Below are 19,060 nucleotides of genomic sequence, written 5' to 3' on the forward strand. Positions count from 1 at the left end.
AAATAATTTAAAATTTTAAAAGTAGTAAGATAAATGAAATGAAAAAAAGAAGAAACTCATAATAATTGAGGGACCATGGCGAGATTTTACCAAAAGTTTACAACCACTTGAGATTTTATTTAATCTCACGCAACAGGAAACCAAAATAATGGTTTTCCTATTCATTTGTCTTATCTTTGAGATTTTGTTCTCTGAATTGGTTGGAAATATCATATGGGGCCTAAAAATAGCAAACAAACAAAGAAATTAGGTAAGATATTAAGTAAAGATAATATAATAATAAACAATGATAAAAGAATTAAAAGATGAAGCAATACAACAACTTAAACAAATATTAAAGATAATACGATAAATAAATAAGTAGCCTCTAAATAAAATCGAAAACCAATTAAATATGATTGAGAAGTGAGAAGTTTATATATTGCTCGAAAGAAACCTGAGAATAAATAAAAGGAAAAATGTTAGATTAAAGGCTAAACATAAATTAAAATTTTTAAATAATATAAATTAAGATAAATATAGAAAAATACCAGTCTAAAATAAAATTGAATAATTAAGTTAAATAAACGAAAATGGTAAAATTGACCAAATCAAATTAATGGAAAAAATTAGAGGACCGAGAGAATGATTTTCGCAGACTTCTTCAAATTAAGTGGGTTACACCCTGGAATGGTTTGGCACGTTCAGTTGAGTGTGAGAACCAAAATTAAGAAAAATTGGTCCATTCCTTCTCTTTCTCAAATCGTGTGAGAAAGAGAGAGAGCTTTCTCTACACTGGTCCGATTTTCGGAAGCTGGGGCTGGAGCTACCACGATGATCGATGTTGGTCTTGGTCCGCCGCTCATTGTCGACATCCGTCACCGCCATCCACTGATTGCCGTCGTCGGCCAAACGGGAAGACTCATTCCCTTCTCTTTGTTTCACGTTCTGTTCTTCTCTCCCTCACTAAGCTATTGCTTTTACATGTTGATCTTCACTATTATAAAAAATATGCAAACCAAAATTGTACCAGAAGAAAGAGATTGGAAAAAAATGCTTTATTGATTTTTTATTTGTCGAAAATACAGTGGTATTCTTCTTCCCTATTGTATCCTATTCTCCCCTTTTTTCTCTCGTATCGAACTGAATATTTCTTGTGTCCATCCTCCCCCCCGTACTGTGCCATGGGACTAACTTGCTTTTGTCTTGTTGATTTGGTGGTTGTTGCCATAAAAATCGGTCGCGTGGGAGGCGTGAAGAAGCTGGGGTGATGATGCGGCGCTCGAGGAAACTTGCTTAGGGAAAGATGGGATGCTGAGGTGGGAAACTCTAATCCAAACCGGGTCACTACTGGGCCACGTGTAATGGATCTTGTAAATGGTCTTGGGACCTGTCACATGTAATTAAACCCAAATATATATATATATATATATATATATAATATAAATTGTAAATGAAAACAATATATTATATAATATAATTTTAGTGGACGAAATTTGGTGTTTTCATGAGCATACTATAAGGGGCGTTTGGTTCAGGTCATATTGGATTATTGTGGGAAATGAAATGTCATTCTCCCGTTTGGTTGACAAACATTCTCAATCCCCGATAATAAGTTATTCCTAACAGTGATATTTTGGGGCTATATTACCGGGAATATGATTATCTCCATTCCCTTAGGTATTGTTACATTCCCGACGTTATGGACTAAAATACCCTTAAATTTTTTTCTTTCAAAAATATGTTTCTTCTGTCGTTGAATAAAAACAATTCTACAAATGTTAAATTACAAATTTATCTTTAAATTATTTTAGATTTACAAAAAAAATCATAATTAAAATTTTATATGAAGTTTAGGGGTTAAAATAAAATTTTACCCTTTTATTAAACTTATTTATCTTTTCAATTTTGTAATATATATATATATATTTTATGAATTTAATATTTTTAAAGAAAATATATAAATTAAGTATAGTAAAATTATAGTAGAATTCAACTTGTTAAAAAAACAAATATATAATAAGGACACTTTGGTAAAATATACATTCCAATAATATTTTATTCCTTTAACCAAACACTATAATCTTATATCCTGTTAAACGAACCAAACACAATAATGCAACATTCTCAGTAATCTTATTTCCGCCGGTAATCTTACATTTCGTGAATCAAACGCACCCACATAATGCTATAAGGGCATTTCAGGGTGTGGCATACTATTAAATAAAAATAACATTTTATTTTATTACTGCATATAAAATAATAAGTCTTAAAAGTTTAAATTTTATCTGTAATAAAAGATTATAAAATAGTGTATAAACTTGCATTTTCAGGGGTGCAAATACTATAAGGGCATAATGCTAAATAATCATTTTAATTTTTATTATTTTTAATATTTTAGTCCTTTTATATATAATTTTATTACGTCAATATGTAATGCTACGCATGTTTATTATATATCTTAATGCATTAATTATTAGTTAATAAATAATTTTTATCTTATGGATGAATATTTTTTAACTTGAAATGAAATATTAAAGTTAATACCTGATAAAAAATATATAAATACCACAGTTGATATATTATCAAGGTAAATATACCAAACGTGACATTATCCCTATTTAAAATAACTTTTGATTAACCACGACACTCGGGTGTTATATTTGTTAGATGGTTCAAAATATAATATTTTAAGGAAAATAAAATTGAAATTATTTTAACCTGAAGTTCATATTAATTAAATGAATTATGTACAAGCTTTAGTTTAAATTGGAGTTCATATTAATTACATTCTGTGTATAAAACGTTATTTTTTAATCAATATGATTTTAAATTATGCATAATTTATTTTTTCCAATTAAATATTACATATGATTTGATTTTGAGGATTATTGCATGAACTGAGTTATTTTAATAGTTAAAGATATTATTATTATTCCTAGAGGTAATAGATTTGAACATCAAAAACTACAAAAGTTTTTTTAATAAAAAAATAGGATTATTAAAAGGTGATGAAACATTGTTTTAAGACTATAATACAAAGAATAAATTTTAGAATTATGTAAACTTTTAAATTATTTGTAAATTTGGTTTACTTATAGGTAGATTTAAAAATAATAATTATTCTTTTTTTAATTTTTATTGAATAATCTCGAAAATTACAATATTTTATATGTTTATAGTTTTTCTTAATCATTAACAACATACACATTCAATTAACAACATACACATGCAATGATACGACAACTCAATTAAAAAAATATGAAATCATAAAATAGTATTCCTTTAATTTATTTTTTAACTACACGAAAAAATATTTTATTATTTTATCTTTGCTATTTTTTACTTGCATTTTCATAATTAATCCTAAAGCATCAACTTCGCCGTCGGTTAGCAACCACAGTTGTCGTCTCCATCGACCGTCTATCCACTCATCACTACCAGATAATTCCCTTGTCGTAGTCTCAATCCCTAAATTTTTGAATCTCAATATCCAAATCCTTAAATCCCAATCATATTGGTGACTATAGATGACGATCGATGGGTGAGTAGGTGATCGTCGACGATGATTGTAGTTGACGACGAGATTGATTTTGAGATTAGGGATATTCTTAGAGTTTTATGAATTTTAGAATAATTTTTGAAAAATAGGAAAAATTATGTTATTTTGAAAATTTATAATTTTTAATATAACAAAAATTAAAAATTAGGTCACTTGTAAAAATAGTGATTGTTTGATTGATTTTTAAGAGATTTTTTTAACTGTTGTGACAGATTTGATACTTAAATGACAACGTTAAAAATGTTAGACAACTACTTTGATTAAAATAGATTTAATTCGAGTTCAAATTTGATTAGATTGTAAGTTATTTAAGTTTGATTTAGTTAAAGTTTAGTTAATTTTTGAATAAAATAAATTTAATTCAAGCTTAAATTTGATTTGAATTTTTAATAAGTCAAAACAAGTTATTTGACACCTAACTTGAAACACTCGCGAATAACTCAAAAAAATATTAATTTATAATATTTACATGTTGTTCTTTTTTTAAAAGAAATAAAATATAATGCTTTTATATACTTAAGGTTCAGATTTTTTATTTCAAAATTTTCTGAGTTTGAGTTGAGCTTCAGTTTTTTATTTCGAGTCAAGCTTGAAAAGTTTTAAGCTCGTGAGTTTTCGAGTCGAGCTTCAATTTTTCATTTCGAGTTTGAATCGAGCTTGATAATTTTAAATTCGTTAATTTTTAAATCGAATCAAATTCAATTTTATACTTTTTAAGTCGAATCAAGCTCAACAATCTCAAACTCGACTCGACTCGACTCGTTTACACTTCTATGCTCATAGAAACAAGATCTCTTTTAATTGGTACAACTCTTGTCTCTTATTAACTACAACCAATATATATTTTATTTGATTTACAACTATTTTTAAAGTTAATCAGGTTCAATAATAGGGTTGTTAACGGTTAGGGAGTGAGACTAGATAGGCCTTTTTTTTCTTTAGATATATTCAATTTTGTTTTGTTCTGATTTTTTTATTTAAAATACTTTTCATTTTAATTTTAAAATAGTAATTATTTTAAATTTTATTGAGTGATTTCAATGATAAAACAAAATATTATTTTTCTTAGAAGATTTAAATTTAAACAACTACATTTAATTAATTTAAAGAATAATATTATATGAATTTATTAAATAATCTCGATAGTTTAAATTGATTTATTCATCACTTTTGATCATAGATTGTTGTGCCACTAATGTAAGAGTACCTCAATGATCTTCATCATAACTTCAATGATGTTGAACAATTTATCATCTTTGATCACATATATGTCGTGGCAAGGTTTTTGAAATCCTATTGGAATAAAACATTCCATATGAATAGGGACAGATTAAGAGATGACAAGAGGTAATCGTCGTATCTGAAAATTTTAAATTATCATATATGTTAGATGTTTTTGTGTTTTCTATTGATAATCCGTTTTTTATTTCTAAAATTTTAAAAGTTCATCTAACATAAAATCATCAAAACCGTCCTGCATATTAATATGCTTATCCATTCGCCCCGGACAAACAACACAAGGTCTAACTTCTCTTTGTGATTGGTCGCGGAAATGATGATCCCTTCGTTCCCGCATCTCGATCACAGTCCATCAACGAAATTCAATATTCCCCAAAATGTCACCTACAAAAGAATAACACATACTTCATGGTGAATTAAGCTGATAACGACAATATTACATCGGCATCGTTTCAAACACTTTGGAATTGGAGATCATACAGGTTCTAGTTCGGGTAATTTGCAATGGCTGCAACCAAAGAAGATTTACCAGTCACCGGAAGACCAAACCAAAGGTAACCGCGTTTCCATGCCCTGCCAATGTTTCATATAAATCCTTGCGTGCTGCAAACGAGTCGAGATCGTCCTTTACGAACTGCTTCAGCTCTAACTTCATGGCAAGATTCTCGAACCTTGCAGGGTTCCTGAAAACAGCTGAATCCCACCACGAACGGTCTTCGAGTCTTGGTTATAGGTGTAGATGCTGAGCTTTTCTCGCTTTCTCGGTTTTGTTTGAGCCGTCTTTTGCTGTACGGGGAAAATACCTTTGTTCAACAAGTTCCCTAACTCTTTTCTTGCACGTCGAGTGTAAGTTTTTCTCTAATCAGGGAGGTAATACTTCTATAGTTATATTCCTTATTAACGTGCAACGTCCACTCCATAGTCATACCTTTGAATTCATTGATGATCTTGCTATCCGAAGGATTTTTTCGTTTCGGCGGTGATTTTGGGTTATTATTGTCATTGGAGCCGATGAAATTCGGGTCATGAAGTAGACCTCGACAGCACGAAACCGTCCTTGTTATTTGATGGTGAAGGTGAAGTTAGACTAGTTGGATATAAGATCAGAGAATTTCAAGTGGATGAATTTTGCATCGGTTCCGGGATCATTTCGTTCAGTCTCATATGGGGTAACATTGTAATTGCTGAGAGGGAAGCCTAGGGAGCAAGTATCGTAGACATGGCTATTCCAACAGAGAAGACATTTTTCATCCCGGAAGAGATTCAATTGCAAGAGATATGAGAAGCTGAAGTGGGTTTCAAAGCAGCTTGGCTACTACATTAAGAAACAGGGTGGAAACTACAGGCTTGATTCAAATGATGCTATTTTTTCAGTACTTCAGAGAAAATACAAAGAAAATTATTAAAACAAACAGGCCCAAAAGTGTTCAGAGTATAAAGTATAAGATTAAGATTCGATAAATTTATTTGTTCCTAAAAACATATAACAAGGGCTCGAACATAAAATTCAGAAAAGTTCTTCGGAAAGATACGGTTTCTCATTCATGTTCTTAGTGCTTACAGTGCACCAAACATCTTTCACATGGGTTAAACACCATTAATTGAGAGAGCTTTGTTCCTTACAAGTTGCTAATGGAAATCTCATCTTTTATCTTTCTCTTAAGAAATACCAGAATATAATCATTTACAGGAGTTAACAAAGGTTCGAAGAATGCATTCTCCTTAAAAGTGGGATCTGTTTGTCTAATATATAATTATTATTAGACTTAGTTGCTGCACGAAGATGCTAATGCCATTAAACTTTGTCATCATGGAACCACCACCTGGTCTGCTTCGGAGATCTACCGTTTCTACAGTTCCTTACATAGCGATCATTGTCTTCAGGACATTGCTGCAAGACAGTTTTAATAGGGGTTTGGAAAATTTTAGACTGGAATAAAAAATCAGTGGTACGCCTTATGCATGACAAATGGATGCTGAACAAGAATGAGATAAGGATTCGGTGGAATAAGAAGGCATTCAGAAAATCAATTGAATGTGTAATCAAACCTTCGCAGTTGCGCTTGATAGCATGGAGAGAATGCTGATGCAGATAGAACTAACAGTCATGGCTGGGGACCATGAATCATATAAGATATCTACAAAAATGAAACGGAACAATCATGTACTGAACCTTCCATGTCAATAGTTAAGCAATAAAGATAGCGCACACATGTGGAATTGAGCAAAATTACTATATGTGCATGCGTGTTTGTGTGAGAGAGAGCATCTGGATTTTATATATTTGTTACATTAACAAAATCAACTATGCGGTAAAGGCATAGCAAGTGTATAAAAAATATTATCCTTAGCTCATTTCCCAAGCTATTCTATCCCCCAAATTGTCCAATTAAAAAAAGCACAAAAAAAAATGAAGCCAAGACCTTGTGAATGGAGCTATGTGCATCAAGAGAATGCAGCACAGATAGCCTAAGATCACCCATTACGGTAACAGACAATAGAATCAACCCATGGCCGTGAACAAGGAGAAGAAAAGGCTAGACTATAGTTCTCAAACATCATAATACAGAGAACTCCCCATAAAAGAAATCAATTTCCGTTGAAGTCTTGCAAAGTTGATGCGCACAGGAAGGAACATCTATACCGCTCGAAGCAACCATCGTAACTTTTTCCCCTCTTTCTTTTCCCTATAGTTATAGAACAAATCTATCCCCCTTAAAGCAACGTCTCTAACGTTATTTTTCCATTTTTAGGCCTGTAAACGAACCGAACGCACACGAACGAAGGTATGTTCATGTTCGTTCATTTAAAAAATAAACGAACATAAACGAACACGAACATAAACGAACAAAATTTTTTTTGTTCATGTTCGTTTATTAAGGAATATAACTTGTTCATGTTCGTTCATTTAATAAATAAACGAACATAAACGAACACGAACATAAACGAACACGAACATAAATGAACACGAACATAAACGTTGGAGACCCTACCTTCCATTGTTCTTTCATGAAAAATAGTCGACAATGCAAATCAACCAAATCTACAGTGATAAATAGCGTAAGAGCTTATTAGCAGTGATGAAATGTTTGAAGATATCAAATATTTCGATCTATCTTTTAAAGATATTAAATGATTCACACGACTTTAATTTAACGCTATAACATTTATCTTAGTGTTCCATGATTACATATGAACAATCATTTTCCGCTATTACACTCTTTTTCAGAAATTGCATAGAAACCTTTGTTTTGTTTTCTGGCAAATTCTATATATTTTTCTTTTTACTGATGCTCATATACATCCGATTTTTACCTTTATCTTCCCATCTATTTCTAGAAAGAAGTATTATGTTTTCTTGAGTTTTAGATGTGAAGATACCCACAATAACTTTACATATCAACTATTAAGTCAAATAAAACAGAGAAAGAGATGAAAACAGACATGTAAAACTTCATATTGCACTATAATATAACTTGTTTTGAATCTTTCAGAGATCGTCTCCACTCTCCAGTGAATAATAAGGTTTGGGAAAAAAAGGGGAAAATGAATATAAGTGCGAGGTGCCTCACAGGTTAACATATTGGATTTAATCTCCAAATAAAATTGGGTTAATTATGGAGTTGGTCATCAAAATATCAGATTAATATTTTTAAGATACTTACAAATTGGTCACCAAAATTGATTTAAGAAGATTGTGTTAAACATAAATGAATGAACATAAACGAACATAATCGAACGAACATAAACGAACATAACCAAACGAACATAACCGAACGTTCACGAACGTAAATGAACGAACGAGACCTATGTTCATGTTTGCTCATTTAATTAAACGAACAAAAAATCTTGTTCATGTTCGTTCATTTAATAAATAAACGCACATAAACGAACTTCCCGCCGCACGGTTCATGAACGGTTCGTTGAACGTTCAGTTCATTTACAAGCCTATCCATTTTCTTTCCCTATACAGTATTTGAGACAAAATGAATACTTAGAAATTGGAATTCTACTTTTTATTTTCCATATAGTATATATTTGGTGAAAAGGATAGGATGATAGATACATGATACAATAATATCCAATTTCACAGAAGCATCAACGATCCTTTTAGCAATGTAAAGGAAAACATTTTTGAAGGTAACAACAAATTAGCACCGAGGCAAGGGTATCCCCAAAACCCAATCATTTTCAATGGATAAATGGATAAAAATTAAACTGAAAGCAAAAGGTGAAATCAGAACATGACACGTCTACTGCAATACATATATATTTATATAAAAGATAAAAAAAATACATGCAAAACTTGAGAGCATATTAATGGAAAACCAAATATCAAAATTTCGAACCTAAACAAATATGACCATTGCTGTAAATATGTGGATGGAGAGGTGCTGGTTGAAGAAATATCACCTGCCAATAATAACCCATAAGAGCATAATTATTAAAAGGAATTGAAAAATAAAATAAAAATACTGAAAAAGGGGGCTTCGAATAAAAATCAAACCTGGGGGGCTTCCATAGGGTAATGTTCAGGGAAATCCACCTGAAGCTGATAAGTTTCATTGGCGTACAGAGTTCCCGCAGCTCCATTGACTTCAATTACCCACCTTTTTAAAGACAAAAATAGATTAAAAAGCATCAATTTTTTTAAATCTAAAGAAGAAAATATGATAATCAATATAAAACCTTTGAAGATTATCGGTGACTTTGTGCTTGAAACCGGAGGGAGGGTTGACCTGCCACTCTACCAGCTCTTTTTGCAGGCGATTACAAGCAATCTTACTAAGAGCCTAAACAAAACAAAAAAAAAATCAGATCAATATGAAAACAAAACAAAACCCAAATTGAAAAGGAATCAAAGGAGTGAAGTGAGAGGGAGGAGGAACCGAGCCTTGCGAGAGGAAGCGGATGAGGTGCTCATGCTTATATGGTGTTTATGGGGATATGGTAGTTTGGGCCCTCTGTTTTTGTATTTGAGAGTGTTCTGAAATCAAAGAGAAAATAAAATATAAATCAACAATGAATGGAAAAGAAATAGAAGATAGTTTTTCGATAATGGGAAAGCCAGAGAGCGATGATTTATGAGGGGAGCATTTGGCCCCCTCTTTGTGTTCCCCACCGTTATCTCTTTCTCTCTCCTTTGAATCCATGGCTTATATTTGTTAAGTAGTTTTTCTTTTGACAAAAAGTCCTCCGGTCTATTGTTTCTACGGCTGATCATACGACGCCGTTTCTTTTATATATGACCTCACAAATTTTTTATTTGTTTTTCTAGAAATATCATTGACAACCAGAAAGGGATGGATAGTCTTAATTCGAGACCAAATCTATGGCTAAATTACAGAATGATTTCAATTTGGTCATTAAATTCTTAAAATTTACATTACAATCACTAAACTTCTAATTTTGCTTTCATATAGTCACCGTCGTTAGCAACAAATAAGAAATACTAACATGACATACGTTAAATTCTTTTTTCCTCTAAAAATATTAAGGTTTTAAATTTACAACCAACAAAAAAGTTTAATTTTTTTATGAACGAAGTGATTATCGACCAATTTCAACAGTCGAAAATATATGTTTGAGCAAATGATTAACATAGTTTAGTTCTAAAACTGATCTGACAATTGATAATAACATATTGAAAAATTTTAGCTTTTTAGTTTCGATTAGGATTTAGGAGATTATAATGTTATCTAACGAATTTGAACCAAAGGAAATAAAGTACAAGTTTGGTGATATTTTTGATCGAAAACAAAAAATATTGAACAAAGAGAGAAACGATGATGAAATGAGGTGACAATCTAATAGAAACTAAAAGTTAAAAGTTATTGGTATGTCATTGTTAATCTTCAGATCAACTTGAAAACAATCTATGTTAATCTTCTGATCAAATGGAGTCTTACCACCGTTGAGATTAATCGATGACTAGTATGTTCATAAAAAAATTGAGCTTTTGCGGTGACTACCAATTTGAAAAATATAGGTTTCCAAAAATAAAATTTGAACATGTCACGTCAATATTTTATAATGACAACTAGCGACAATTATTATAATGAAGGCGAAATAAAAATTTAATGACTATAATATAAATTTTAGAAGTTTAACGACCAAAGTAAAAGTATCTTAAAAATTTAGTGACTACCAATACAATTTACTCTAATATTAATAACTAAGTCAGATTAATTGAAAATCCTTTATTAATTTAATCAATAAAATTGAAGAATCTAACACAGTTTTATCGTATGCGATTGAAAAATATTCTCTCTCTCTCTCTCTCTCTCTCTCTCTCTATATATATATATATATATATATAATAATAATTATCTAATTAATTTAAAAATAAATATTTTCCCATAAAATTACCAACCCTATGCTAGGAAAATATCAATGTCATTTCATGTTTTATCACACAGATAAGCTTTTTGCAGGGCATGAGTCATGACAATGCCAAAAGATACGAGCAGTGGACTGGTGGCCAAAGGGTCCTACTTCAATGGCAATTTTTTGTCGAAGATTAGCGGGAAAGGAAATAAAAGTTAAATGTATAATTAATATTAAAAAGGAAAAGCAACGGCATAAGAATTTTCATCATCGATTCAACTATTTTAATTTATGAAATCCACTCAATCAATCAACTATATTAGACAAAATTTAAACATAAAATATAGAATATAATAATATTTTAAAACATAGGTTTAAAACTGTGTTTCCTCTAAATATGTGAAGAGAGATTATATCGATTCAATTTTATTAAAATGATAAAAAAAAATCATAAGTTTAGGACCAATTGGTATATTAAACCTTCACTCTTATCGTAATACTGAAATTCCTTGTTATCCGACGACAACAAGTGGGAGGATCTTTTACTTTTAATCTTTCGGTAGGTATATGCTGCCTTCTTTTGACTCCTCAGATCTGTGTTTTCTAGGCATGTAAATGAATCGAACGCACAAGAACGGAGGTATGTTCATGTTCGTTCATTTAATAAATAAATGAACATAAACGAATAATTTTTTTTATTCATGTTCGTTCATTAAGGAATATAATTTGTTCATGTTCGTTCCGAACATAAACGAACGTAAACGAACATAATAAATGAACATAAACGACCAACACAAACACAAAAAACAAACTTATTCGAACACAACAAATGAATGTAAAAAAAAGTAAACAACAAGAATAACAACTTAAAATTCATTAATATAACTTGCAACTTTAGAGTTAATTTGTTCGAATACGACAAAACATACATAAATCATAAATAAACTATATAAACATAATAAATTATTAAAGTTAATTTGTTCAACAAAACAATTTTCTGGAAATTCAAACAACTTCAATAATCTTCGTAACATATTCAACTTGTCATTTGTTCGAACATAAATGAACCATCATAAATAAACATAAATGAACGAACATATAATCGAACGTTCACGAACGTAAATGAACGAACGAGCTCTTTGTTCGTGTTCGTTCATTTAATTAAACGAACGTAAAATCTTGTTCATGTTTATTCATTTAATAAATAAACAAACATAAACGAACTTCCCGTCGCACGGTTCATGAACGGTTCGCTGAACGTTAATTCATTTACATGCCTAGTGTTTTCATTCATTTAAAGAATCTTTTGACATTCTCCACATCAATGATTAAGCATATTCAAGTCTTGCTACTTGAATGCTCTTCTCTGCAACTGTACCCTTTCAGAGCTTTCGGATAAAAACCAAACCCAGACGTGGACTCGCATATGTTCTGCTTTGCATGCATTCCGGCATTAAACAAACCATGTTGTTCAAGGACAACCACATCTGAATATTGAAAATGGCTTATCTAGCCAATATCTAATTTCAACAGACGTGAAAGGTTCCGTCCACGACCATATCTAATTTCATAAAGCGGTAAAACGACAGGGTCCATATCATACTAAAGCAGTGAAATCAATATGACTTATTTTTTTTTTTAATTTAGGGTGATTACAAGTTTGTGTTTGTTCAAAAGGTTTTCAACCATTGAACAATGAAGGTTCAAACACCATTGCAGTCTCTGGTGCTCGAATTTGAGACATCTAAATATAACAATCATCCTTTTAACTACAGAGGTAACAATCATCCATTAGATAAAATACCATATTTTTTCTAGAGAGATATTTATTTTATTTTAAAATTAATAACGATTTAAGAATATTTAAATCAAAATATTTAATTTTTGATAACTTAAAAATAAAATATCTCTTTTTATAATAAACAGATAAAAGTAAACTTTAAATATAATAAAAAAATATTTTTATAATAAAAATTAAAATAAAATTTTAAATCTAAGATATAAACTTCTAAAATACTTTAACCCAATAACCATCCTAATGACCCTATAGATGAAAGTTCATATATCATTTATTAAGAGCAACTTCACAATAAAATATTAAAAAATCACAATAAAAGAACGAAAAAATAAAATAAATGATTTTTTAAAAATCATTTTTGAGATTTTAAGGGCAGCGACACGTAAACCGATGATTTGGGCCTCATCGATTCTACTTTTGATGGGCTTAAATCCCATTTCTTTCCCCGGCATGTTTTCATTTCGGTCCGATCACCCATCTATAATCCATTTCGGTCCGGTCCATGCTCTGCCTTACCAAGTTCAGTTGAAACTGGCACCGCCTCGACGTTTTTCTACTTTCCAGTCTTTACATCTGCTTGAGCTGACCCTGATCAGCCATTGATCCTTCAACCGAGCACCGATTCCAACACTTGGAGCTGCCATGAGAAAACGAGATTTGGCTATTCTTATGCTTTCCGCTTTCGCCATATTCTTCTTTCTTCAGGTTTGTTTTTCCCCAATTTTGTTCCTCTTCACTTGAACCATAAACCCTAGGATCATATTGGCTTTTTAATTCCATGCGTGATTTCACTCGAATTTTACTTCTTTGTTTTGTATAGCACGAAGGGGATTTATCGTTTAGAGAAGCGTGGTATCATTTGTCCGACGAATATCCGATCAAATACGAAGCTGAACGTCTCCCCCCACCTCTCGTCGTCGATCTGAATGGTGATGGAAAGAAAGAAATCCTTGTCGCTACTCACGATGCCAAAATGCAGGTTTTTCAATTCTCTGTAAAATTAAGTCAATTTATTATGAAGGCAAAGTAAAAAACGATACTTTTATCTGTTTATTATAAAAAGAGATATTTTTTTTTAACTTCTCAAAAATTAAATATTTTGATTTAAATATTCTTAAATCGTTATTAATTGAAATGATCATCCAGCTCAGTTGGTTGGTTGGGCATTTCATAATTTGGAGGTCTACTAGAAAGTTACTCTCAACCTAGTGTTGGGGCAGCCTACTATCTTATCTCCCCTTACTCTATTTCATATGGGAATAAGGGATAACCATTTATTATTTTTAATAGTATATTTGATTGAATTTGGAATTTATTAGGTATTGGAGCCACACGCAAGGCGTGTTGATGAAGGATTCAGTGAAGCGCGTGTGTTGACAGAGGTGTCCTTGTTGCCTGATAAGATCAGGGTTGCGAGCGGTAGACGTCCTGTGGCTATGGCCACCGGTGTTATAGATCGAATTTATTAGTCTGGACAACCTCAGAAACAGGTTTTGATTGTTGTTACTTCTGGTTGGTCTGTCATGTGTTTCGACCATAATCTCAAGAAGTTATGGGAGAATAATTTGCAGGTTTGTGTACTTCCAGGTTTTGTATTTGATCTTTCTGTAACTTGGTATCAAGTGGTGTTGTTTCTGATAGTCTTGGGTTTATGTGGTGTTGGACAGGAGGATTTTCCACATAACGCACACCATAGAGAGATAGCAATTTCGATAAGTAATTACACCTTGAAGCATGGCGATTCGGGTTTAGTCATTGTTGGTGGGAGGATGGAAATGCAGCCCCATGTATGTTAACTAAAGCTCTTTTGTTTCAGTGTCCATTATCCTTTTCGATTATACTCTGAAAATCTAGTTGTACATATCTGTTCACCAAGTCTGGGTTCTGAAACATGAAAACTATCATGTTTTGATTACATAGGAATTGGTTTTTAGTAACTTTTTAGCGTCGCAGTGTTTAATATACCGAGACCTGGATATATGATTTGTAAGGTGTTTTTTTTTTGTGTTACTTCTCTTTGATTGATTAAAAAGTTCCTTAATGTTTTCAGTTATATCTAGATCCTTTTGAAGAAATTGGGATGGCAGAACGAAGTGCTGAGCAGCATAGAAGAAGTGCAAATGAAAAGGAGGTATGGATGTATCATTGTTTGTTGATGTAAATTTTAGACATCTGCTTGCTTAATATGATTGATGTTGGCATTTCCATGTTTGTGCAAAGAGATTTGATATAAACCAGGCATGTTAAGTCTGCTTGAACTTTTTTGGGGGCTTCCTTCTCATGTTTCTTTTTCTTTTTGCTGCTTCACTCTTTTTAAAACTTGTCTATCAAATACCTAGAAGTTGTCATTTGCCATTAACCATTTGAAGCTGTCAAAGTTGGATGTGGTTTCCATTATTCTCTCTATTTTAGCTCCTTGATTACTCAGCACTTCCATGTACAAAATCTGCAACATTATAAGTAAGTGGATGTTACTTCTAGTTTCATGGTTCCAATACTGATAAATTATATCCTATATAGGCTTCTGAAAACTCTGGAACTGTGAATTTACACCATTTTGCTTTCTATGCATTCGATGGGCGAAAAGGTGGACTTCGATGGTCTAGGAAGAATGAGGTATGTTTTTTATTTTTTTTGGAAAATCTGTTTTAGTTTTCATTATTATTTTCCGTAGTTCTTTTTGAAGTTCGGCATATATTTCGCCATATGTTAAGCTTTTTGGAGAACGTATTTGCCTCTTGATAATTGTTGTCACCTTCTTTGCAAGTTGGGTGCTTTTATCAGTTATCTTCTCCTTCACTGCATGGTGATAATGATCATTTTCTTTCTTTCTTTTGGTTAAGAATATTGAAGAGCATTCTTCAGATTCATCACAGCTAATTCCACAACATAACTATAAGCTTGATGTGCATGCTCTGAACACTCGTCATCCTGGTGAGGTATGCTTTAAGGCCATTTTGATTATTATATTTCTCTGTAGGAGGTTATAAACTTTAAGATTTTTTTGGGGAAATGCACTGGCAACTGAATCTTTTTTTATTAATGACATCATTATTCAAGTAAAAATCATAGGCATCTGATTTTTTCCTCTCTTCGCATCTCTTTTCCTGGTTCTTTATCTTTGTTCTGTGCATCAAATTGTCAAATATGAGTTCATTTCATCTGCTATAAAAGCACACTTTTGCTCTCATTTTTGTACATTCGTGTCATTTTTTACTGATCTAAGTCGTGGGTGTTTCATATTTGTATGATTGTGTTTGTATGTTTATTTCTTTTAAAGCATTTCCTGTGACTATATGATTTCCGTTGTGATAACCTTTTGAATTTTTTTTATCCAATCTAGTTGAATCGTTCCCTATTATAAAATCTCTTAAAACATGTTGAACTGTAGTTTGAATGCAGGGAATTTAGAGAATCAATCCTTGGAGTTATGCCACATCATTGGGTAAGCAAGCAGTACATGTTAATTATGAACTTTGCTCTGTTCTTTGCATACTCAAGAATGTAAGGGATTCATTTTGCATTTATATTTTTTTTCTCTAGGATAGGAGAGAAGATACATCGTTGGAGTTATCACATTTCAAGCGACATAAGAGGAAAACATTGAAAAAGGTACCTGGAAAGTTGACAACATATCCTTTTCACAAGCCTGAAGAACACCATCCTCCAGGGAAGGATGATTCCAAATAAATTTCGCACTTGATTGGGAAAGCCGCTAAGATTGCTGGCTCAGCAAAATCTAAGAAGGTAAGTTTTTCAATTGGACGTGCATACTTCTGTAAACGCATTCATTCTGAAGTTTAAAAGGACTGTGGACATGAAGGTTTTTCAGTTATTTGATAGGTTTCATTTTAGCTGTGATGCTATGTAACTTGTAGATCATTGGGAATGACACCCCTTATGCACCACTGTTGTTTTATCTCTATATTCTCCTTTGTTGCATAGACTTTTTCTATGGCTTTGCTGCATCTAAGTGCAACTTTTTGATGCTGCACTTAGTCTTGTACACTAGGAGACCTGACCCTGTGATATACTTATTGAGAGGAAGATATTGCTTTCATTGTATGACCTCTCAATTTTGTTATAGTGTCAGTTTCACTTTTTTGTTTGCCATATATATTCCAAACTGAATTTTTCCATGTACGATATGTTTATCATGTATGTTTTTAGTGATTAGTTTCTTTATCTTGATCCACAAAGTATAAAGTCCATTCATGCAATTTATCTTATAAATGCTTATAATTTTCTTTACAATTTGTTGCAGCCGATGGCTTATATCCCAACCATAACAAACTACACGCAACTCTGGTGGGTTCCTAATGTTGTTGTGGCCCATCAAAAGGAAGGGATAGAAGCTGTTCATTTGGCATCTGGTCGAACTGTATGCAAGGTGACCTGAGACCAACACACTATGCTTTTAGATATAATGGTTGTGAAATCTGCTGAATTAATTTTTTTCACCGGCTTTTAATATGAAATGCTAGTTTTTGAACATGTGATCTTATTGCTTTTGTTCTGCTTTTTCTCTCCCCTCATGAGATATGTGTTGCAATTGTCAAAATTGATCTACTGTTAGTTTTTAAATACAAAGTATTCGTGTTATATATCAGGATTATATATTCCTTACTGATTTGACGGGGTAATATTTATTGATTACATCAGCTTCATCTCCAAGAAGGCGGCCTTCATGCTGATATCAATGGAGATGGAGTCCTGGATCATGTTCAGGTGCAGACTTCTTTTTGTTTCTTATATTACCTTGTACCAAATTGTTTTTATTGTGCATATCATATTTAACAACAAAAACCGCATTAGTACCAATGTGCTAACTACGGCTTAAGTGACCAGTTATTTCTGTTCTCCTCAGGCTGTTGGAGGTAATGGTGCCGAGCAGACTGTTGTTAGTGGATCAATGGAGGTATTGCGACCTTGTTGGGCTGTGGCAACCTCTGGAGTACCAGTTCGAGAACAACTTTTTAACGCTTCAATATGTCATCACTCCTATTTCCATTTATTCCAGCATGGAGAGTTCTATAGAGGTTATGGTCGAACAGCAAATGTTGCTTCTTTAGAAGCGGCTACACCTATTCTTATCCCTAAAAGTGACGGACATAGGCATCGTAAGGGAAGCCATGGTGATGTTATTTTCTTAACCAATCGAGGAGAGGTACGCTGTTATTCTGTGTCTAACGTTTGCGCATCTCCTTGGCTGGTATTGTTGCATTTTCTCAACTACTGTGCTTGGTCATGCATGTATTGTTTTCATTTTCTAGTCCTTGGCTGAATTGTGCATGTTAAATTTTGTCTATGCTGAAGACTTGGGAACTTAGAACCGTTGATCCTGTCAGGTTACCGCGTACTCTCCTGGCTTGCATGGACATGGGGCTGAATGGCAATGGCAGCTCTTGACAGATGCTACATGGTCAAACCTTCCTTCACCTGCAGGGATGATATAAGGTGGTACAGTGGTTCCAACATTCAAGCCGATCTCATTGCGTGTGCATGACAATCAGCAAATGATCCTTGCTGCTGGAGATCAAACGGGCATAATTATTTCCCCTGGAGGAAGTTCATTAACATCAATCGATCTTCCTGCTCCACCCACTCATGCCCTGATCACTGAGGACTTCTCGAATGACGGGCTCACTCATATCATTCTTGTGACCTCGAGTGGAGTATATGGTTTCGTCCAGGCAAGACAACCCGGTGCCCTCTTCTTCAGCACACTGGTGGGTTACCTTTTACTTGTGATGGGAGTAATCTTTGTCACCCAACACTTGAACTCAATGAAGGGTAAACCTCGTGCTTCACCTGGTCCTCGGTGAGAAAGAATGTTCGTTTTATAGAGACAGGGAAATCACCCTGATACAAGTTCTAACATACTGGAATTCGAAGAGAAGATTCTTAGGCGCGTAGTTCTCAGAGTTTGTATGATTTATGTTATGCAGGATTGGCTTTAGAATGGGGGTGGACAATGTAACTGTTTAAGCTCAGTAAACGTTTTACCAATGATTTTGTGAAATCTATTGTGCTTTTTGGTTTCAATTTTTCTTTTGGTAATTTAATATTCATCTTAATTGATTGCAGAAGTGTTTATTATATACATAATAGCTAATAAACGCAATATACCTGAAAATTGCAATTTAAATCCATGA

At 32.5% G+C, this 19,060-nt stretch overlaps 1 protein-coding gene and 1 pseudogene across 1 annotated transcript; one reads left to right on the forward strand and one right to left on the reverse strand.

The window, feature by feature from the left end:
* Nucleotides 1-6,303: 6,303 nt before the first annotated feature.
* Nucleotides 6,304-9,899, reverse strand: LOC120126904 (probable ubiquitin-conjugating enzyme E2 16). The gene is made up of 6 exons (XM_039144945.1): nucleotides 9,675-9,899; nucleotides 9,470-9,573; nucleotides 9,288-9,390; nucleotides 9,130-9,193; nucleotides 6,830-6,918; nucleotides 6,304-6,671 (listed from the first exon to the last, which is right to left on the reverse strand). Exons 1-6 carry the CDS (start codon nucleotides 9,702-9,704, stop codon nucleotides 6,576-6,578), a joined length of 486 nt encoding a protein of 161 aa, XP_039000876.1. The 5' UTR covers nucleotides 9,705-9,899; the 3' UTR covers nucleotides 6,304-6,575.
* Nucleotides 9,900-13,547: 3,648 nt separating this feature from the next.
* Nucleotides 13,548-18,914, forward strand: LOC120127161 (annotated as a pseudogene).
* The last annotated feature ends 146 nt before the right edge of the window (nucleotides 18,915-19,060 follow it).

Source organism: Hibiscus syriacus, unplaced genomic scaffold (assembly GCF_006381635.1).
Source record: "Hibiscus syriacus cultivar Baekdansim isolate YM2019G1 unplaced genomic scaffold, ASM638163v2 tig00110462_pilon, whole genome shotgun sequence".
Lineage (NCBI taxonomy): Eukaryota > Viridiplantae > Streptophyta > Magnoliopsida > Malvales > Malvaceae > Hibiscus > Hibiscus syriacus.

Coding starts and splice junctions, on each gene's coding strand:
- LOC120126904 (XM_039144945.1), bottom strand. CDS start 9,704: ATGAGCACCTCATCCGCTTCCTCTCGCAAG. Junction 9,194..9,287: donor ACCCTATGGAAGCCCCCCAG/GTTTGATTTTTA, acceptor TATTATTGGCAG/GTGATATTTCTTCAACCAGC. Junction 6,919..9,129: donor CAATGGTCATATTTGTTTAG/GTTCGAAATTTT, acceptor TCATTTTTGTAG/ATATCTTATATGATTCATGG.